General features: G+C 42.1%; 1 protein-coding gene and 1 long non-coding RNA gene across 3 annotated transcripts; one reads left to right on the top strand and one right to left on the bottom strand.

The window, feature by feature from the left end:
• Positions 1-491: 491 nt before the first annotated feature.
• STRIP1 (striatin interacting protein 1) lies at positions 492-19,884 on the bottom strand. 2 transcript variants are annotated; one of them, XM_083509456.1, is made up of 21 exons: positions 19,294-19,884; positions 18,394-18,463; positions 17,204-17,278; positions 16,141-16,275; positions 14,171-14,291; positions 13,252-13,320; positions 12,025-12,131; positions 11,537-11,664; positions 9,214-9,396; positions 8,885-9,102; positions 8,475-8,540; positions 7,169-7,232; positions 6,929-7,000; positions 6,447-6,521; positions 6,037-6,134; positions 5,028-5,154; positions 4,818-4,918; positions 4,156-4,222; positions 3,926-4,030; positions 3,582-3,786; positions 492-2,725 (listed from the first exon to the last, which is right to left on the bottom strand). In XM_083509456.1, exons 1-21 carry the CDS (start codon positions 19,555-19,557, stop codon positions 2,478-2,480), a joined length of 2,598 nt encoding a protein of 865 aa, XP_083365582.1. In that variant the 5' UTR covers positions 19,558-19,884; the 3' UTR covers positions 492-2,477. The 2 variants fall into 2 exon arrangements, with proteins under 2 accessions (XP_083365582.1, XP_083365583.1); XM_083509457.1 differs by having other exon boundaries at positions 13,252-13,314; positions 19,294-19,468.
• LOC310709605 lies at positions 4,472-8,512 on the top strand. Its single transcript, XR_014527599.1, has 2 exons — positions 4,472-4,602; positions 8,366-8,512. It is a non-coding gene; the product is annotated as an uncharacterized lncRNA (long non-coding RNA).
• Positions 19,885-21,883: the final 1,999 nt, after the last annotated feature.

The raw sequence follows: 21,883 nt of genomic DNA, 5'->3' as shown, positions 1-21,883 counted from the left end.
CATAACTCAGACTGCTTGAAATGACCAAGGAAAATGCAAGTATCCTTCCTCTCCATCCACAGACATCAATGGACTCCTGGAGGGGAGGAAGGCAGCTTTCAAGTTTGCTGTCTGTCCCCATCATGCAACTGTCCCCATCAGCTGTGTCACAGACCAGCAAGTGCTCACAGAATAATTTACCCATAATAGCTGGATTTCATTTTCACTGTAATTTAAAAACAAAATCCAATAGCGTAGTGCTCCAGAAGGAAAAAAATGGCCAGATGTTTGCCGGTATCAGAAATTTTACAGATAAACTGAGCAAGTACATATTAAGGAACCACCATGCAACCAGGCCTCCTATGAAGTCTGTGGGTAGCAGGGCAAAGCAAGAAAGATGCTGTACTCACCCACTGAAGTCCCTAATTTCCACTGGGCAGAAATTGTCTGGATTTCTTTCCAGGAGTTACGTACAGATCTCAGGATTCATACACAAAAGTAGCCACTGTAACTTGATAGGCATTTTGTTGTTTTTAATGCTTGTTCATTCTTTTATGCGACCATGTGCTTCTGTTGCATGATCATGTCACCAACACACTGTTAACAATGCAGAGATGGGGAGGGGGGAGCCCTACGGTCTCAGTATGTTACACCTTGAAGAAGCTTGGAGCCCCATCTGTAGTTCGTTACAATTTGTGAGCAAATGTCTGCCTGGTGACATTTGCTCAAAACAAATGAATTGGCTTTGCTAAAACTTGATTCTTATTCTACGCTGACACTGTGTGTCTTGGTCCCTGCTGCTGTCTGCCTGAGAGACACTCTGTAACCTCAGCGATGAAAGTTAAACAGCCGGGAGTGTTTGGGGACAAGTAATCGAGGCTCAATGTGGAGTGCTGGAGCAGTCCCACCCACTCCCATAGTAGCATTTTAATGGCACCCCAGACCTAAACATATTTACTCAGGAGGCCTGTTCAGTGGGGCTCTCTTCCAAATATGTTAGAATTGTAGCCTGAGCATATAATCAGACTACAAAGCACAAACAAACAAATAGGAAAATGCATTCTACCATATTGCACCTGGCGATGACCTACTGTACTTGCCTATTCCTGAATGTTTATAAATACAACAGGCTACACTTAGATTTGGTTGTGAGTCTTCTCAGAGCAGATACCATCTCCTAGGGAAGCGAAAGCACCTACTTTATTGTCAGGTCCACTTATCTACTTAAAGTAAATGCCTTTACTTCTACCACATCCACAGTCCTGGTTTGCAGGAACCCAGAGACTAGGTTCTAACAAAACATCATTGGAAGTGGCAAACTTTTGTCTGGACTGACAGTACTATTCCAGATGGCTGTGGGTGTGACTTGCAGTGGGAAAGTCCAGACACAGGCTTGCCACTTCATCTTCTGTTTATGAGAACTAGACTGGGATGGAGCATCAAGGTAGGATGGGTTACTTGCTTGGGTCACCAACATCCAGACTGAGGAGACCAGGATTATGCGACATTTAACCAAGAAGCACAGGCACAAACAAGGTGCCCTGGCAAGGGGTCAAATTAAGCAAACTACATTGGCATGCACATCTGTGCAGCAAAGCTATTCAAAAATTGAGGCTTTCAAGCAAACGAAGGAGGAAAGAATGGCACATTGATGGAAATGGGAAAATGTCAAGAGTTTCTCTTTCCATGGTGAAGCCTTCAAAACAGAAGATTGCTCAATGGAAAGAAATAGATATTAATATTCAATTATACTGGGACATGATCAGCAGTTGTTTAGCTGTTTGGTGCCACTACAGGAACAAAAGAAGGTAACATCCCTGATCCAGTTAAATTGCCTTCCCTGTGAAGGACCAAGCCATTTGTAATCCACAAGATGAGACTGGAAGCAGCTGCTATGAACACATCCTATTCCCTGCTCCCAATCCTCTCAATTATACAAGCACTAGATGGGACTCCAGATAGCTCCTTTCCCTATTAGTATGAACAACTGTATGCACCACCTATCTTTTCTCCTTTCATTCACACCACCATGATACTGTTTTCCATCCTAACAGAGAAAGGGTTCTGTCCTTTGGGGATAAGAGTGGGGGCATAGCAGAAAAAAGCTGCCGTACTACTTTTGGAACAGAATAGCTGGCCAATGTCAATGGACAGAAGCCCAACAAGGAGCATGTGAATAGCAATCAAAGCTGACACTGGTATTTTGCTCAGCGTTTTTCAATTGATCTGAGTCTCAAAGTGAACTGCTCTGAATCCATTTAGCACCTTCTAAACCAATCAGTAATTGAAGTAGCCCAAAAGATGTAGGAAAGCCATATTTGCTAGGACCTTGAGAGCAGTATAAATCCATGCCGCCACCTGGAGGAGAAGGAAAGAACTGCAGATTACAAGCCATATGAAAAACCAGTTTTATCTCTTCTCTCTATGCCCGGTTGACCAAAGGGAAGCTGCCTTGTCCTTGGGCACACGTACTAGCTCCGATTCCCTCTTCTCAAACGTCATTGGAGCAATTCTTCCCAACAGATGGGTCTAGAAAAAACTTCCCTTTCCAGCCACAAGTCATAATTCATTTGGAAATCTTCAGGCAGTTCTACGCGCTGGCCCAGAACACTCTGCAAACAGTTATCCACAGGTAGAAAATCAGGATTGTTATGTGCCCGGTCGTAACGGCGAGAGTTGAAACGCTCTATGCTGGCACGCAGAGCACACTCCTCAGCCTGGAAGTCCCAAGGACGTGCATCCAGATCTGCAAAAGTCATGAAGCAAACAATCAGCGGAAGGAGCAAAAGAGCTCCAGTCATACCCCCACAATGAAAATGCCATACAATGTCATACAGGCAGTCCAGCATTATGTCATCCCATTTGGCAGATCTTTAAGAAATACAACTTCTAGGGATGAGATGCATAGGGACTTCCCAGCAGACATAGACATCAATAATATCTCACACTTGTATTCCAACCTTCTATGAAGAAGTATGGAGTGACTCCATCTTGTCATTTATGGTCACTCTAGTACAATGGAACCTCGGTTTTTGAATGTATTCTGTTTCAGAAGACTGTTTGACTTCCAAAATGTTCAAAAACTGAATATCAATGGGCGGTCAGCAAAATCCATTGAAAAAAATGGAAAAACATGCAGCAGAAGCAGTTCAATTTCCAAGGCGCGTTTGAAAACAGAGTCAATCACTTCCAGGTTTTCTGTATTTGTGTTCCGAATTGTTCAGCTTCCGAGATGCTCAAAAACTGAGGTTCCACAGTAGAAAATAGTTTAAGGCTGAGACCCAGTGACTTGTCCAAGACTACACTATATGGTTCATTGCAAGGATCTGAACACGTATTTCTGAGGTCCAAGTTCAACACTATAGTTACTGTACCACCCTGTCTATCAAGCAACATCAATTTAGAGGTGGGGAAGCACATTCCTCAGCTTGCTCTGTTTAGGATAAGTGGAGCCATCACCATACGCTCCTAGCAACTACTGATGGGATCTGTTAACAGGAAGGCAGATGGGTGATTTAAGGGAACTGGCTTGGCATAGCAGTTAAAGGCTTATGAAAGACTTGGGAGTGGGTGGAAAGAGGAGAGACAGATCCAGGACATACCATTGCCATAAGCCCAGTCATCATTGAGCCGGTGCCGCACTTTTTGGTAGATTGCTGACATGGTCTTCATGTTGCTCTTCCTCCACTGTCGCCCCAAATACTTGGTCTGCACTTTGAGCAGCTTCAAAACGTAAAGCTGCATCATGGCTTGCTTCACTTTGAGGGCTCGTTTCAGAATGGGTGCAGACTTGAACACCACCAACATCTGAGAAAGCAAAGGAACACTCTCAGTTTTCCAAGACTTCGTCTGTGCCTTGGTCACCATCCATTTGCTTAAGGCCAAAAGGATGGTACATCATCAATAAAGCCTTAACAGCACTATGAGAGGAGGCCCTTCTACTCACCATAGTCCTTGAGTGCTTCCACTTTGTTAATTTGTTCAGTATCCTAAGTAGATTAATGCAGGAAAACAGGTTTCGCCAGCAAAACTGATTGTTGTCTCCAGCTTCCTATAGGAAAAAAAGCAAAACAAAGGAAATATTACCAAGTAAGGAAAGTGAGAAATTGCCCCTTATTAACAATGCCATCTCCACCCCTCAGCTATATATGTTTCTGTCCAGGTAGTTTAGCTCACCAGACTCTCTGCAGTCAGCTCAGGCAGCTCATGCACCACACAGTATGGGTAATCCAAAACAGAGATGCTAAAAAACACAAAAAACCCCAAACGGATTAGAATGGATGACCTATCTAGTCAAATATACCGTGTCCAAAATGGTTGCCCCTGCCAGGTTCAAACATATGAGAAAAATGATTGTGACATCATCTCCACCCACTGCTATTCAGCTGGCAACAACCAAGAGGCTTCACACATGAACATCTTTCTATATCTGCCTATCCCAGATACTTACCTACTGCCAAGAAAAATAAGCAGATCAGCCAACTGCTTAGTAATGTTTTAGCCCACAAGGGCAATGGTGTCTGTTGAGTCCAGTAATACTCATGGCCATGGGATCTACATGAACGTCACTCAATGTCTTTTCAAACAAGCACATTTTAAACCTATCCATTTTACAGACAAGTAGTAGGGTTGGTGGAGAGGAATGATTTCTCAGCAGGTGTTTTTTATCAGTGGGATGAAACATCTTCCTTTCTCCAAGTTAAAATTGTGAAGGATAACTAGTTATTCTTAGATATCCCTTCCGGATACCATCTAGGTGTCCCACTGCAAAGATAGTGTGTCACATTTCCTGTCATAGAATTTTGGGATGCAGGTGTGCTAGAGATATTCCCACCTACCTGTTCTTGGCAGTGATATATGACATGATGTTTTGATTGAAGAATTTCAGTATAAGGGGGATGCAGTTGGCAAACACTAGGTGCTGGGCCATGTATTCGAACTGGAGCAGGAAACAGATGTGATAAGAATGGTTAGCCAAGCAAATTCCAGATTCACTTCAATCTCTCTTTCAATTCCAATGCTGATTGCTCATGCCATTTCATGCTTACCTGATAGACATGGTTTAGCTTAAAATGCTTAAGCAGTAGAAGCAGAACAGCAGAAATGGCCTTTACAATGATTTCTTTGTGCCTATTCACATCAACGCCTAGTTTCATACTCTGCAACACAGTTGTTCTGGAAGGCAAAGCAGCAGTATTAGCTTCGACGGCCTGTGATGCTCACTGTGGTAGGGCAGATCTGTCTGCGCTTAATGCTATTATTTATATTTTAGGGCAATTCTCCTGTAAGTAGCACTTTATGGTCTCTCTTTTCTATAGGCCAGTGAAGAAGGTTGCTTTAATTTTAGTTAATATATGGGTGATCAAGGAAGAGATGGCAACTCCTCAATACTTTTCTCCAAGCCCTTCCTGACTCTGTTTAATATGTCAATAAAATGAAGAATTCAACAAGCTGTGTGTGGCTCCATTTGCCAACATAAGCACTTCAGGGTGTACTGTGCAGAACAAAAGTTTAAAAGAAAAAAGTACTGCCTTGAACCCATGTATGCTATGTGGCAGAACCTATTTACCAATCTTATGAAATCTTTGTTGCTCCAGACATGGATAAGTACTGTGCATGTATTAATGACACATTCAAATTCAGGAAAAAAAGGTCTTCTATTGAAGCACGAGCATCACCACTTAAGCTGCCTTGAAGCTTCTCAAGAGATTGCTGACTTAACATCCCTCTCCATACTTAAGAGGCCTGCTATTTCTAAGGAGACCCATTTTAAAACAGCTTTCCAGGTCCAGTCCAAACACTTCTTTTCTCTGCTAGCAGATCTCTTAATTCTAGGCTGCACACATCATTTTGCAAGGTTCAGGACAATCAAATGTTCCATCATATGAAAAGCATTTGAATTTTTTAAATAAAGAACAGCAGGAAAGGAATGTCTAAATATACAAATAAATGTCAGCCTGCCCACTCAACGCCCAACCACTGAATGTCAAGTAAACATCCATTCATTGCCTTTGCCCTTCATTCACCATATGCTTTCCCCCTAAGAATGAGACTCACGGCATCTCCTCTGGCAAAACATCTGCTAGGATGTTAATGGAATCGGTCTTGGCCTTGGAGGTGGGTGCTGCAGCCAGCAGGATCTTCAGCAAGGCAATCTGTGGGTGAAAGTTGAGTGAAGCAAAGAAGGCTTTCAGAAGTGCCAAAGAACAGGAAAGAGGAGAAGGAAACTCAAAAACACAGATAACGGGAAGAGATGAACATGAAACATCGAAGGAAATAGCTTGTCACATACTGGCAAGCAAAGAAGATATATATCAGAATGGGAGTTTGCATAAGCCAGCAGTGAAATGCAAACCGAGTCTAGCTATTTCTCCCATCTTGAAAATGGTAGAGGCTAGAGTTTAAGAAATGGGAAAAGGGTGTGCTGAAGCCTTGGGAATGAACATTAGGAGCAAACTATAACTCACCATGTACTGTGGCAGGCTAGGAAGTAGACCCTGGTACAAGATTTCTGCAGGAACTTGTTCAACCTCCTCTTCCCCCTTTATTAACACAAGGAGATAATAGCATCATTCATTCCAACCTCAAGTGCATGCTAAGTTAGTCTGAATATTATGAGCATTCATCCAGAAACTCAGCAAAACTTTCCTTAATAAAGAACTCCTTCCAGAGGCAGCTGCACAGCATCATACCACATAAGGGTTGGATCCTAAGTCTCTTTCCAATAAGAGTGTCTCATGGGCAAAGTTCTCATGATCCAAAGCCAATAATCTGATTTGCAGGTTAGGAATCAGGAGGGATCAACTCTTTGATCAACTCACAGCATATGCAGATAGCAAAGATCAGCCAAATGTCCAGTTCCAAATCAGAGATTCACACTTTTCTCCTTCCACTTCTTCATGCAGATGCTTTTTAAACCCCTTTTGAACATTTGCCCTATGATACTTACCCCTGACAAGGGAGAACGTAGATACTCTTCTTCCATCTGTACTTGAATCTCAGCAATAGATGTATATTTGTGCTATAAAGAGACCGGGCAAAGAAAGTTAACCTCATTATCTTGGAAGCCCCGTAAATTCAAGCACTTTTCCTGCTTAGGATATATTTCTTAGCCTGGACAAGCAGTAACCAATTAGATGAGATGTCTTCTACGCATGCAAATTCAGAAGACCACACAGTGAGTACTCACCAGCTTAAGAGTTTTGATGCTCTCATGAATGGGTCTAGGCAAGCCCACAACTGTGTTAGTGTCACTAGAGGGGGTGAAAGCAAAACCAGTCAGCCAGTAAATATCATAAGTGATACAAATGAGCTATTTTGGTAAAATTGTGAACAGAAAGCTAGTCAATCTGATTAAGGGATTTCACTCTTCTCTCTGTAATGCTTTCAAACAGCACCTTTTATTTTTATTTATTAATTAAATTTCTATACCACCCTTCATCCGAGGATCACAGGGCACTTTACAATACCTGCTAGGCATGTCCTGATAAATTGTGCAAGAAATAAAATTCTCTTACATTTGTGCAAGAGCTTCCTGCTCCTATTGAGCCAATAAAAATTGTTAATTAGTAAGTTCAGATATGATTCTCTCAGGCTACCTAGCAACCTAAAAAACAGGAATGCAATGCTTGGAAATTATAGGGACCTTCCTCTCAACTTTAAAATATAAAAGCATGCTAGATTTTTAAGAATGTTCAGTTTGTGTAATTAGTTATGCATCAGGAACAGAACCTGAAATAAATAGGAGGATCTAATTGGATGCATCTAAAATGTAAGATTTTTTTCCTATTAAAATGAAGCACTAATACATAATAAAGAAAGAATTATGATTTCTTAGATTTGGAAAAAAGTTTGGTTATCTGGATTCAATCTGTAGTTCATATGTACCCTCTGTAATATGGTTTTGTGACTTAGTGTAGCAGGTTTTCACCATTCCTATAAAGCTTTTAGTTGTACCAGCCAAAAGCCTGGAAAATGTCTGTTACCACTTGATATGCTAATTTATTTAGCAACTCTACACATGGTGGGTGTCCTAAGTCTTTTCCTGGTCCTATTCTTCATCTGTCCATAGCAATATTGCGTGTGTGTTTGTGTATACCGGCACACCTTCTTTTTGTTGCTTAAGTATTTTAGTCCTTTTGGTTACTCAAATTACAGCACAATACCATAAAACATTATAGCTGCATTTATAGTTTTCAGATGCATGTATGATTGCATGCACAGACCTCCTGAGATTTCAGGAGCTGACAAGATGGGCAGCAGAAACTCAGTGTCCGAACAGTATTACAGTAGTGGCATAACACAGGATGAGAAACGATTATGTGAATGCTTTAAAAAAATAACAAAGCCTGAACAGATTGATGTCTTTACTGTTTTCAGGAAAAAGTCTATGCTGCCAGTTACCCAACACATTACCGTAACTGCATAGTAAGAAGAGATCGCCTACAAACAAGCTAAGCACAAGAGGAAACAAATTTGGGGCTCCATTAACTCACTTTCCCAAGGTGTAGCCAATGAATTTGCTCCGACTTGATTCCAGAAACATCTCAATGTCTTTTTCTCTGAAGAAAAGAGAAGAGAATCATATTCAGACAGAACTTTAGGGCTCCTCAAGATTATTTCATTTACCACAAAGCCCTGGAGAGATGAAGTTCCTTAATATGCTAGACACAAAAAAATGAGAATGGCTCTTCTGATCTCAAGCATCCTCAAAGACATCAAGGCTCCCAAACATCATCACAACGTCAATGAGAGAAGCCAGAGCACGCATTTCGTTATAGTTATCACATTCAGAAATCTATTAGGTGCACTAACCAAGTAGTTGAGCACTGGTTTGAGGCTGAAGATGAGAGCCTTCCAGTTCTGGGATTTTCTTTAAATACAACAATCCTGTATAGGTGCTCACCTGACCTTGGGTGCCCAAGGCAAACCTTTTGGGCAAGTCAGTCGGTCAGTCGGTGGGTGCTGGATAGGAGGGGGCATCACTTCATCTCTTTCAAGAGGGAATGTCTCTCCCTCAAGACTATTGTCATCATCATTCTCCTCCTCTTCTTCCCGGGAATCATCAGCTTTGTAAGGATCTCGCTCATTGAAGGCATCTAAGTTATCCTGTTTAATAAGAGCCTGGAAGAATACACACACAGCAAATGATGTTATAGTCTGCCTTCTCCTTAGGTTCAGTGTCTTCCTAAACAAAGGAAGATTACATCCAACCCGGATTGTACCCTGACTTACCTTGTGCTCTCGACGACCCCGTTTTTGCTGCTGCTCAATCAAATCAGAAGCAGATGCTGGAGGGGAGGCAGCCCTCATGTTGCGAATCACTTTTATGCTATCCTCAGGAAGTGGGGGGAGCCCCAACATCTCCCTTTTCTCTGCTTTCATATCCTGGAGTTCCTCAAATCCTCCAAGGGTGCACTATGGCAAGAGGATAATTGCAGGTCATTCACTTCATTCACTTCCATTATCTCTTTGGTCGCTCATAAACCCTTCAAAAACCAGTTTGTTAAAGGTAAACCAAGACGGAGGAATGGAGGATTTGCTGCAGTTATAGGAATGTCTATCATTCTTCAAAGAACCATTTGTGTATATGAGAAGGCACAGCAGAGACCAAAGAACACAGCATTTTAAACCTGTCTTTGTGCTCATATGAAACATTTTCACAGCTAACTTTCAAACAAATGAAGTTAAAGACATTTGCTCATGAAGGTGAGAGCTCCACATTCCTAGCAGACACACATACGGTGGTACCTTGGCTTTTGAACATCTCCGTTGATGAACATTTCGGTTTTCCAACATGCCTTGGAAGTCGAACATGCCATGCGGCTTCTGCTGAGTGCAAGATCCTGAGGCCTAGCTGTTGGCTATTGAGTATTCAGTTTTTGAACGTTTCAGAACTCGAACGGTCTTCTGGAATGGATTACATTCGAAAACCAAGGTACCACTGTACTTAGCATATCCTTCTCTTTCTTCAAGAAGTTCAGAGGGGCTTACATGAGACTTCTGGGCAATTCTCATCCACTCACTGACAGGGAAAGACCACCTTAGGTTAAACAGTAGCATATGATACCTGTCTGTGGTATCTGTACTATTATGCTCTTTACTCGGCAGATACCAAACAGCCAGAGGAACACCAAGAACTCTGAAAAGCCAGGCAGGCTTATCTGAAATAGGTGTGTTTAGCTGAGCAGCAGCTGGATCACATTGTACTGATCACAGAAGTAGGTCCTTTGAAAACTAGCAACAACATTGCACTTTATTGATTTCATGATCACTTAGTCTTAAACAGCTGAAAATATGTCCTTATAATCCACAAGTGGATTATATTATAGCATCCTAGTTGTAGCACCACCGTTTTTAAACTATACATTTCAGCAGTTCAAAAAGAAAAAGCAAGCCAAATGTATGCAGTACGAGTTTCATTATGGCACCAACTAAAATAACTTCATTTATTTCTATGCTCTTTTTAAAAATATTATTCATTAGTGCACTGCAAGTCCATATATTAACTAACCTGAGATACTTTTCTAATCAATATCCAGAAATCGTTTCTTTCAATATGAAAAATTAAAACAATTTGGTGTGGTGGGATAAACATTTCTTAATTAAATAAAACTATGGACTGCCTGGTTTTCAGATTTAGGCCAGCTAGTGTGCTTCTTTGTCAGTCCTGGGATTCCCATGTAAACTGAACCTCTTCCTAAGATACTTTAGCTAGCAAGAAAACATTCATCATCTCTTTCTTCCGAGTTTCAAAATATCTATAAATTTGTTAATTTAAACAAAATAACCCAGAAGCCTCATTTCACATTAATAATCAGTTTCCTTCCAATGTGTCAATGGCAGCTTGATTTGCTCAGGCTTGGATCCATGATGCCATCTGCTATTTTCAAGCAATCAAAAAGCCCTGAGGATACCCAGACTCAGCTAGCAGCCAGCATAAGAAACCAGCAGCACTGCTACAGGGATGTGCCAAATGGCATTATCAGGACATATATGAAAGGAATAAGCCCAACAAATTACAGAGCAGGCTCTCCTGTGTGTCTGTTTTGTCAACAGGGATGGAAGAGATCAGTAAGGGATTTTTTCCCCAAGTCACTATCTAAGATCCTGCTTCAACCCAGCACTGTTCATAGCTTGTAGGTGCACTGCACAGTGCATGAAAAGGGAGTGGTCCTGTGCCTGTGGGCATAATATCCCCACCCCCAAAACTCCACTGCTGTGTATTGCAAAGTTTCCACGAGATTTTTCAATGGTGGTGACAAACTCAACCTAGGATATTATCATACAACACACAGATGTCCTTGTAGTGGTTTACATTTATTGGTTAGCTACAATAGAGCTTTTAATAATAAAATGGACTCCGGATCTATGCACATCCTACAGCTTAAACGCTAAGCATGCTTGTCTCTGAACTGATCTCAGTCAATAAATTAAAACAGCAGCACCACATCTCTTTGTGTAATCCTGGTTATATCCCAAGGGTACAGAGTTTTTAGTTACAGCAAAAGAAGCAATCTGTTAAAAGACCAATTATTCGTAGGCAACAACCTCTTACCAGGACAGTCTTCCAGAGCAACAGCAACACCTTCTTCATAGGGAAGTGTGGGGCATGGCCACTGCAGAATTTGGTCACCATTCCAAAGAGCATCACGGAAAATGGCTCATTGTTATACAGAGGTGCCCCTGAAAGGCAATATATTGGCGATGGCCATGTTACATGAAGATGCCTCAGTTCTAGCTGTATATATTTCAATCCCATCCTCTGCTGTCAATTCACTAGTAGGTCCAACATAACAGCCATTATATTGTCCATAACCACTGTATTTCTTCTGGTCTATGTATACACCGTCCCTGCTTCAGTTTAGTTCTAAACATCCTGCCCATTTAGCGCAAATGAAGAAAGATACCTTTCCATACCTGGCTGGGCAGTTTTTCTTGCAACAAAGTAATTGCACCTTACTGGCTTACTGATACTTACTTCAAATCAAGAGACTTATAAAACAGCCTTAACAAACACAAAATGGGCAGCAACAGAATCCTTACCTAGTTCTGCTCTAAAGGTCTGTCTCATGGTCTTCCACTCAGGCTTGTCTCCTTCACATTCCTGACGGACAGTCTCTACGATAAGGTACATAATATTCAGCAGCACCCTGCAAAATGGATTGCAAAGACCAAGCAAGTTAGAAAGGCAAACTCTGACAATATGGCTCAGCTTATTCAAAACTGCAGGGGTAGGAGAGAGGGGGCTAGACTAGCAAAGTGTACACAAGTGATGTGTCCCCCCCCCCCAGCTTCATCAGAAGTAGCAACATTATATGCTTGGCACAACAAGAAGATGACAAGTTTTACTGAAAGAAGCCAGCATTTTCCTCCTGCTCCCAGTCTATATTGCCAGGGTGACTGTTGCTTAGCAACCTGTATTTCTTAAAAAAAATATGTACTCAGTCTAGTGGGTGTATCTTTACATAAACCACAAGCATCTCCTGGAAGAACTCGCCATTTTCCAGCTATAGAGGTTTCACTACAGATGAGGTGATTGTACTGTGCACAGCCACTAGCACACAGTGTTAGTTAATACACAGTGTTTCTTCCTAACATACTCTATTCAAAACTGCGTTGGGTTTGGTTACCTATCTTTTCACACACACACACACACACACCCAAGTCCATTAGATCAATGCAGACAGCTGAAGGCACAACAGTATGCTGCATCAAATCTATAAATCTGATTCTTGCACAAATGTCAGAGAAGTATTCAAGTAGATACTGAAAGCAGGGATGGGCAACCTCAGACCTGAGGCCACATGCAGTTTCTCAGGCCTCTCTGTCAGGTACTCAAGTCTCTTCCTTAGCCATACCCCTCATCTGGCCTCTCCTTGAGTGTTTTGCCTAGCTGGAATATGCCCCTTGAACTCTGATCATGCTTCTTGCTTGCCTGGATGGAAGACAGAGGGATGTGTGTGAAGAAGCTGCCTAGTATACGAAGGTATACAAATTCACATTAGTTGCTCTGCCCACTTTTTCCTCTGTCCTGTCCACTATTGGCTGAAAAAATATTACCACCCCTGCTGGGAGGCTATGCTGAAGTTGCACTATATGGTGTAAAAGGTCCCTTCCACCTCTAAATGCCATGATTCAAAAAGACACAAGAGAATGTGCAAATAGAGGAAAGGCTGCGGATGAAAGGAAAGCAAAGCATCCTTTTAAACTCATGAGTCCTTCACAGGGAAATCTCATCACACCTGTGGCCTATATGCCAATACTCCTCACCTCAGATCGGTGCTGTCAGCCAGGGAGATGGCAGGCTTCCTCACAGCACTGCTGCAGGCAGCACTGTTGCTGAGAGAAAAGAAGCAACATCAACTTAGCTCTTGCTGCCTACAATCTGGGATCAAAGGCTTTTTTTACACAAGTCACATTAAGATTATAACATTAAAACATCACTGTGCAGTTTGCATATCCTGTGGTCTTTCTCTGCAGCTAGGCACCACTCTGCACATGCTCTAATTCCTTCACATATCCAACAGCAGCTGCCCAAAACAGTAGCTATGAGATCTTACAAACTGGACTGAATTCAACTACGAGAGAAGCATCTGCTCCATAGAACCAAATTACTAGACATGCGATAACAACTTTGTGTTCTTTTTTTTTTTAGATAACTGAGTAGGAACATGTTTGATCCTACTGAGATCAAAGGAGTGGGCTACAGAGGCATTCTTCTGAGTCCAGTATAAACTAATCTTTCTATCGATCCATGTTTAGTTTTTAGCTGCAAGCACAACAAAGCCATCCTCAAAAGTAAGTGATTCTTGTTTGGCACTACAAAGTATAATAATAATAGTATCATTAATAATATTAATACAATTATTATAAATGAATAATTAAAAATCAAGTTATTCTAGATTACTTTTCTATTTCCATTACCAGAATAATAGCATTTCTTAATCAGATACTGGAAAGGTAGGTGAAAAGAACTTGCAGTGTTACCCTGCTGCTTTAATACTCCAGTCCTAAACTCTAGGGCTTTCTATGGAATCAGATAAAAATTGGATGGATACCAGAATGAATCTGGCATCTGATCATTCACAAGCTGTAAAAATATATACCCTGGTGGGGCAGATCATAACCAGGCTATCTAAACAGCCTACATTCCTCTCAGAGGCCAACTCTACAGCAACATGGAACTCACTCAATTTCCATGTTCAAAAGTTCCACCAAAGCATTGAATGTGCCAACTTCAAGCAGAAGGAAAACGTTGTATCGCATCCAGGACTGAACTTCAGCTTCAGAGCTGCACTCATCAAATGTGCCTGCAGCCACAAAAACAAAAATCATACCAATTTGCTCTCCATTTTACAGATAAAGCATGTTGTTGTTCTTCATAACTGATATGTTTTTCCTGATTCTTATGCTTAAGGGCAGAGAATTCACAAAATTATAATAACACAAAAATTATAATACAGTACTATGAAAACAACCGGCTAGAATGTCAGCTTCCTGCAGCATCTGGAACCTGCTGCAGGACAGAGAACAAGAGTGTTACACAATTATAAAATAAAACATGGCTTCTAGTGGGACTTGATGGCACTTGATCACACCAACATCTCAAGGGATAATCCCACCAAACAACCTCTGTTGCCTGAATATTTGGTGCAATGGAAATATGTCACTAATGCAATATCATGCATCTGTACTAATATGGAGACCATGCAAGCTCTGGACCACTGCCTGGACTTGGTGGTGGGCATGATGAGGGCCAACAAACTGACTTGGAATCCTGGCAAGATGGAAGCATTTTGGGTGGCTGGTTCCCAATAACTGGCCAACTCCCTACTTTGGATAGGGTTGTACTCCCACTTAAAGAGCAGGCTCATAGTCCAGGAGTGCTCCCAGATCCATAGTTTTCAGTAGAGGCCCAAGTGCTCTTAGTGGTCAGGAGTGCCTTCTACCAGTTTTGGCCAATATGACAGCTATGGCCATTTCAGGACTGGGCCACTGTCACCCATGTGCTGGTAATCTGCAGGCTGAATTATTGCAATGTTTTCTATGCAGGGCTACCCTTGAAGCTGCAGGTAGTGCAAAATGAGATGACTCGACTGCTCACTGTGGCAGGCTACTGCCACCATGTTACACAGCTGCTAAAAGAACTTCGCTGGCTGCCAATTACCAGTAGTTACTGGGCTACGTTCAGGGTGTTGGTTTTGGTGCATTAAGCCCTATACAGCTTGGGACCAGGATACCTGAAAGATCGTCTCACCCTTTATTTTCCCAGCAAATAACTGTTCTCTGTTGGTGAGGGCCTCACACAGATAATAACAGAGCGGGGGGGGGGGGGTGCCAGTCCATTCTGCAAAATATAGGAATCAGATCTTTTGTGACGTGGCACCCACTCTTTGGAAGTCTGTCCTGTTAAATACTACACAGGGACCACCTCTGTTGTCTTTTTGGCACCTTCTTCTTTCAACAAGCCTTCTACAGGTTGCATTTCAATTGGAATTGCTTTTAGATGTTTAAACTGTTTCATTATTTGTGCGCTTGCTGCCCTGAGTTCCTTTGAGTGGAAGGGTGGGAAATAACTTTGATGATAATAATAACAACTACTCAGGTTAATTATATCTGCATATGTGATAGTCAACTACAAACTGCTGCCTCTGTCAACTCTGATGTTCAGGCACACTATGAGCAAAGATGGACAACCATCTTGGTTTACTATGAAAAGTGACTGTAAGTCTAGAATCTAGCCCCAAACAACTAAAAATAAAAATGAAAATGAAAATGAAACTAAATAGATCTGCTAGTACAACGGAAGTTCTCCACCCTCTCCTCTCCTTGCATACCTCCTAAATCTGTTCTGGGTTTCTCCTCAACTCTCTGGAACAGATCTGGCACACATATTTGGCAGAGAGGGAGGAGGTTTCATTGTACAAGTGGAAATCTCTGCACTAGTGGATCCATTTAGTAGAATACTGCTCTCAGTCATTTATGCAATAAAGGTAGTAACCAACAAATTTCCTACATCTCTATTCTTTCTTTCTTTTTCAAAAAACAGGCTTTGTTTCACTCAAGTACCATGTTAATAAATATTCCATGAAGACATTACACAGCAACTAGCAAACATTTCATAACTGAGTATTTCCTCTGGCAGTAATAAAGGTATACCTTGTGCAACATAGAGGATGGCTCGGGCTACCCTCAGTCTTCTCTCCCGAGCAGTGACTTCAAGGCCATCAAGAAGCCTCATGGCATGGGTACGATGTTGATCGGTGTCCAACTCTGTCCATTTTTTATCCAGCACTGTAAAGTCAAACAGTTTGATATAAGGCTGCTTTCTGAAACTACAAAACAGACCCTCAAAGATCAGGGAGCTTTAGCCTCACAAGTTACAGGGCAACTTTGCTTTAGAAGAGTCTGGGAGGTCTGGCTGAATTCATAAGAACCCAAAAGCCCTTACAATTCTTATGAGTTAAAAGCTGTGGTAAGCACCCTTCAGTCTGGCACACTAGAACATTCAGAAAATTCATAAATAAGGATCCTATGCTATGAGATCAGGCCCTCTCATTTACCTTAAATACCTTCCATTGCTTCCAAAAACTCAAGATTTGCTTAAAATACAAACTATTAAATGGCTCAGGACCACAATACCAGGCCCTGCAATCATCACCTGAGGCCCTTCTTTGTTTCCCTCCTCCATGAAAGGTCCAGGGTGGAAACATGAGAATGAACCTTTTCTGCAGTGGCTCTCCATTTGTGGAATGCTCTCCATGGAGAGGTTTGCCTGAAGCCTTCATTACATACCTTTAGGCACCAGATGAAAAGGTTTCTCTATAACCAGGGCTATGGCTGTTGAAACATTCTATAGCCTTTTAAATGTGTCATTGGTTTGGAGGGGTGTTATTGGTTTGTTTTGGGGTTCTTTATTATGTATTTTGTGCTCACATTTTGTATTTTTATGTTGTGAACCACCCTGTGATCTTTGGAAGAAGGGAGGTATACAAATTAATAATAATAATAATAAATAATAATAATAGATTAAAATAAAAGTAAAGTTTCATGAAAAGATGTAAGAACATACTTGATTTAGCAATCAATCCTTTGGTATTTTATTTCTATCACAAAGAGAAAGATCTTACATTTTGAGAACACAAAGACCAACTTCTAGAGCACACACAAAGCAACTCTAAAAAGACATTTTCACAGCAAAAAGACAATACATCACTCTTACCATGCAGTCTAAAATCTTCCTCAAAGCATTTTCTGTTGAGCTGGAATTCCGGACCTTCAGTGTAACTGTACAGTTCTGCCATGAAATAATAAATACACAAAATCTTACAATTACCAAGTTATATGTTATATAATACCTGAGCATGGTTTAAAGCAACATGACTAGAGACAGCTACTTGTCATAACAAGTGGAAGAATGTTCATAACACAGAGTGTTATAGAAGATGGCATTATTTGAAAATTGCTGCCATGGGTGAGCTTTCTCAAGCTAAGCCCTGCCCCTGTAGGGTGGGAACCACACCAGTGAGGCCTGCTCATAACTTTGCAAGGGAAGATCCTTGAGATGCAGGGAGAACTAAACTGCTTGATGTAGATGTACCATGGTTAATACAAAACATGGTTAACAAACCTACTTCAGACTCATGACTTAACATAAGTAGTTTGCAGACAACCCTTAATCATGACGTAGGTATTCAGGTGCAAGCAACACTTAACTGTAGTTACAGAAACAAGCAATGGTTAAGCATAATGGGTAGGATTCTGCATAGCGCTAAGGAAATAGTTCCATCAGTGCAAGGATTTCTGCTTGCCTGATGGAACCATCTTTCCTCTCCTCCCTCCCTGCAATATTACTGGATATCTCCTAGTACTGGATACCTTTCTGAGTGAATTTGAGAAGGTGCAGGGGGCTCACAGGGGAGGTGGGAAAGCCCCACTGCTCTAGCAGATGTCCTTGCACTGGGTTTTACAAGCGGAACATGATAGCTGAATCTGGGCAATGTCCGCACATCTCTCCTATTGAAGTAAAATAGGAACATATACTACTGACTGAATGTTCAAAAGTACATATGTATATTTAAAGCAAAAACTAAGACACACTATTTATTTATAGCGGAATTATTTTTTTATTTAGAACATTTCTAACTTGCTCTTCATTAAAAAATTATCCAGGGTGGGTCAGAAAATAATAAACAGATATCACTTCCACTCAAAACAACTTTCCTCACACAGCAGTAATCACAAGATAAAACCTGAAAGCAACTAACAATGAATATAGGAAGGAGCAACTCAAACAAATCCGTTGAGTTTTCAAATAGGCTTGATTTTTACTTTGTAGCAACATCCATTATAATAAAATGAAACTGTTACGAAACAAAGCACGATATTAGAGTAAAGAAGGTCATAGTTTACCTGACAGCTCAGCAGCCCACTTGTCTGTGTCTGCATATTCAAACTCAAAATCTGGAGATTCCGAATAGCCCTGGGTGAAGAGGACAGTTTAGAATAAAACTTTTTTTCCCCAGGCAGAATCCCCTAAGGGTGTTAGGCTCAGCATGAAAGGGCTCTCGACTTTCCCCACGCAGCTTCACTGTTACTATGGTAACTTGCAGATGACTACGGCAATGCTCCTCTCCCTGAAACCTGCTTTGCCACATTGCTCGGCAACTTCGAACTTTTAAGGCTTGCCTGGAACTCAAGTTTCGCGGACTGCCGTGCAACCTGGACAAGATCTGTTCGGAGTTATAAAACCCACTCCCAAGTAAATGTGTACAGATAGGACTGCCGATTTATAATCTTCCGGGTTGCCACCCTACAGGCAACCCTTACCCGAGCGTAAGAGCCCTTGGGCACAGGGCAGCTTACTTGTGAGCAAGCGTCTGTGCTGCAAAAACCTTTTAGAAAGGCAAAAGGATGGGGAGGGTTTCCCCCCCAAAAAGTTGCACTTTTTGCACGAGGAGGAAGCAGCTGCCTTGTGACCTTGGCAGGCTCCTCTTCGGGATGGGGATGGGAAAGAGCCTTTATTTGGGAAATGGCTTCGCGTGAGTAAGGGAGGGGAGGGAAGCCAAGGCTCGGGTGGAGACTAAACATTGCACGTCAGCGCAGGGACATCCCGACCCCCCCCCCCCCGCCTATTTCATCTCTATTTTTAAACCGCTGGTGACATGCAAGGCCCGACAGGTGAGGGAAGCCCGAGTCACCCAGAGGGAGCCGCTCCCTCCCTCCCGGCTCCTTGAGACTTCGGTAGGAAGCGGCGAGTGGGCGAGGACCCGTCCTTCCCCCCACCCGGAGCCCCTCGCCGCCCCGCCTGACCTCCGAGTCCTTGCGCTGGTTGCGGTTGGGCTCTCGGCCCTTCACCCCCGGCGTCGCCGGCGCCGCCAGCCCGAGCCCCGCGCCCCGTTGCTTGTTGTTGACAATCAGCAAGCCCGGACCTCCGCCGCCGCCGCCTGGCTCCATCTCGACGCGCCGGCAGTTCTCGCGCGAACTGGGCCGAGGCAGCGCTAGGTTCTCGCAGGAAGCGACGCCATCTTGAGCGTGGCGGATGGGTGCGGCTAAGATGAGAAGCTCTTGTTTCATGGAAAGGACAGGAACAGATTGAGGATGGCGAGCGGATCAAAGGACTCTTGTGACCTGGCGCGGCAGCCATCTTGGTTGCGTCGCGTTATCCTCCTAAAGGCGGCGCTGCCTGAAAGCTGGCATTTCTCCGGTTTTTGTAAAGCCTGTGAAATGGTTCCCAAGGCAACGGAGGCTCGTTTGGCCATAGCCGGGAGCTGTCACGTAAAGTCCCGCAGATAGTGCAAGTGAAGCGCGCTTATGCAGAAGGGTTTAGCTCTCAAAACGTCATCTCAAAAGCAGCAGCTTCATGATGGACAAGTGCACAAGGGTGCGAGAGACACAGGCTGTACGCAGGGGCGGAAAGAAAAAATTGTGAACGCTGGAATCAAACGGCAGTGAATTACAGAAAGCACTTCCTGCATTTCACTGTCATTCGATTCCACTGTTCACATTTCCCCCACTTACGCATATATTCCGGCCAACTGAGGACACTTCGTGCATCTGACAGAGGAGACTCAAATAGAAATGCTTAAGGCACAATAAATTCGTTATATTCCACAAGACTCTCGTTGCAACTTGGCTAGCGCTCTGAAAATTACGCATCTAAATAAAGGAAGGGCCCCAGACGCACATCTGAGACACACTTTCAAAAACGGCCCCAGACGCACATCTGAGACACTTTCTGGATCGCTCACTCCTACATGCACATGTTGGGAAAATCTATTACAGCAACTAGGGTTGCACTTGTGAAGCAGCTCAATAAGGATTTTACGATTATCCATGCATTCTATTTAAATAGAACAGTGTGCCTTTGAGATAGGGCTTAAAAGGCCTAATGTTTCTTAGCATAGCCTTACAGTGCCTTACAAACATTCTATGAATCTAAACACATAGATCATCAGTACCTTTAACACTGCAATGCAGCACTGTATTTAAATAGTTTCCATAGCAAGCCACTATTCAGTGTTAACAGTTTGCTGCATGTTTTTAACATCTGCCTGCTTACTATGTATCTTTAACAGCATCTCGAACTTGGAAAGAGGGAGACACAGTGGACATTCATTATTAACACTCTGCAAGCTGAGCCCTACGTTACCAGCTCATGCTAGTATTTATTCATGTGCAGAAGAAAACTTTCTTGAACACTATGTGGATCCTATCACTTTTACCTTCAGCTTGTTTAATCTTTTAATGAGCTGATTTTTAACAACAACAACAAAAAACCTGCAGTAGGGTAGTTGTAAGGACGTTAATAAAAGCACTGTACAATCTTACCTTATCAAAAACATTGGCAAAAGCCACAAATGCTTGAAATATACACTTGTGATAGCATCACTGGCATATCTGTGATGTAGCACTGGTGGGATAGCCTTTCACTTGCCTGCTACTTGAGAATATTGGGGACCACCAACGAGTATGCACATGATAAAGTATTAGTAGCCATATAGAAGCAGAACAGAAAGGTGTGATAGCAATAGGAACATCTGAGATTGAGGGGGTCCAATGGAATCAGGGGTATTCCACTGAGGAAAAGGATTGTAGATAATTGCAGAATGCTTTAGGCCATATTCAGTTACACCAATTTAACAATAGAAAACATTAAATATGTGAAATGTGTTCACAAGAAAGAAGTAAATGAGGGAACAATATGAACTGCCTCTGTCCACCACGAGAAGAGTTTCTTGGACTACAGCAAGCAAGATCAAGATGTCTGGTATATCCATACACTCTTACGGACTGTGGACTTACAGGAATAGAAATGTTACGGACCATTTATTTATTTATTTTATTTATTTATTTTAAAAAACCAAATAGTTCAGTGTAGGTTATGTTAATGTGAACTCAACAACTAAAGCTTGCATGGAAAGCCCAACACCATCTCTATTTTATTAGCAATGAGAACAAGCTTAGGTTTGTTTTGCATCCAGTGTGGCTAGACAGCCATAGAAGTGTGTTTGCTTCTGGAAGCTTGGATATAGGATTCTATTTCAACAGAGTTCCTAATGCTAACTTAATGGCAGTTATTCCCTTCCTGAAAAGTAGGGCTGGGGCCGTATCAACAGACCAATCACACATTCTTAACATATACAGAGACATACAAAATGGTATTTCCTATGAAAAGAAGGGGCTTTTTTCTTAGCAACTCCACTCAAATATCCATTTTCTTTCCATTTTCTTCATAAGCTTTAAAAAAAAAGTTTTAAAAGAGTAAAGCTCCTAATCACTGTTGTCTCTATGCTAATTGTGCAAAAGGCAAAGAGTAATCAGTAACTCCATCAGAGAAATGCAAGCAATGTTAAAGTACAGAGGAACTGCAAAGCTGTGTCTTACAGCTATTTGAAACCTA

The sequence above is a fragment of the Podarcis liolepis genome (genome assembly GCF_965112155.1).
Source record: "Podarcis liolepis genome assembly, chromosome: 6".
Taxonomy (NCBI): domain Eukaryota; kingdom Metazoa; phylum Chordata; class Lepidosauria; order Squamata; family Lacertidae; genus Podarcis; species Podarcis liolepis.
This window is presented reverse-complemented; position numbering and strand designations above follow the sequence as displayed.

Coding starts and splice junctions, on each gene's coding strand:
- STRIP1 (XM_083509456.1), bottom strand. CDS start 19,557: ATGAAACAAGAGCTTCTCATCTTAGCCGCACCCATCCGCCACGCTCAA. Junction 13,321..14,170: donor CTTTTGAACATGGAAATTGA/GTGAGTTCCATG, acceptor CTTTTCTCTCAG/CAACAGTGCTGCCTGCAGCA. Junction 4,223..4,817: donor TATATCACTGCCAAGAACAG/GTAGGTGGGAAT, acceptor TGTGTTTTTTAG/CATCTCTGTTTTGGATTACC.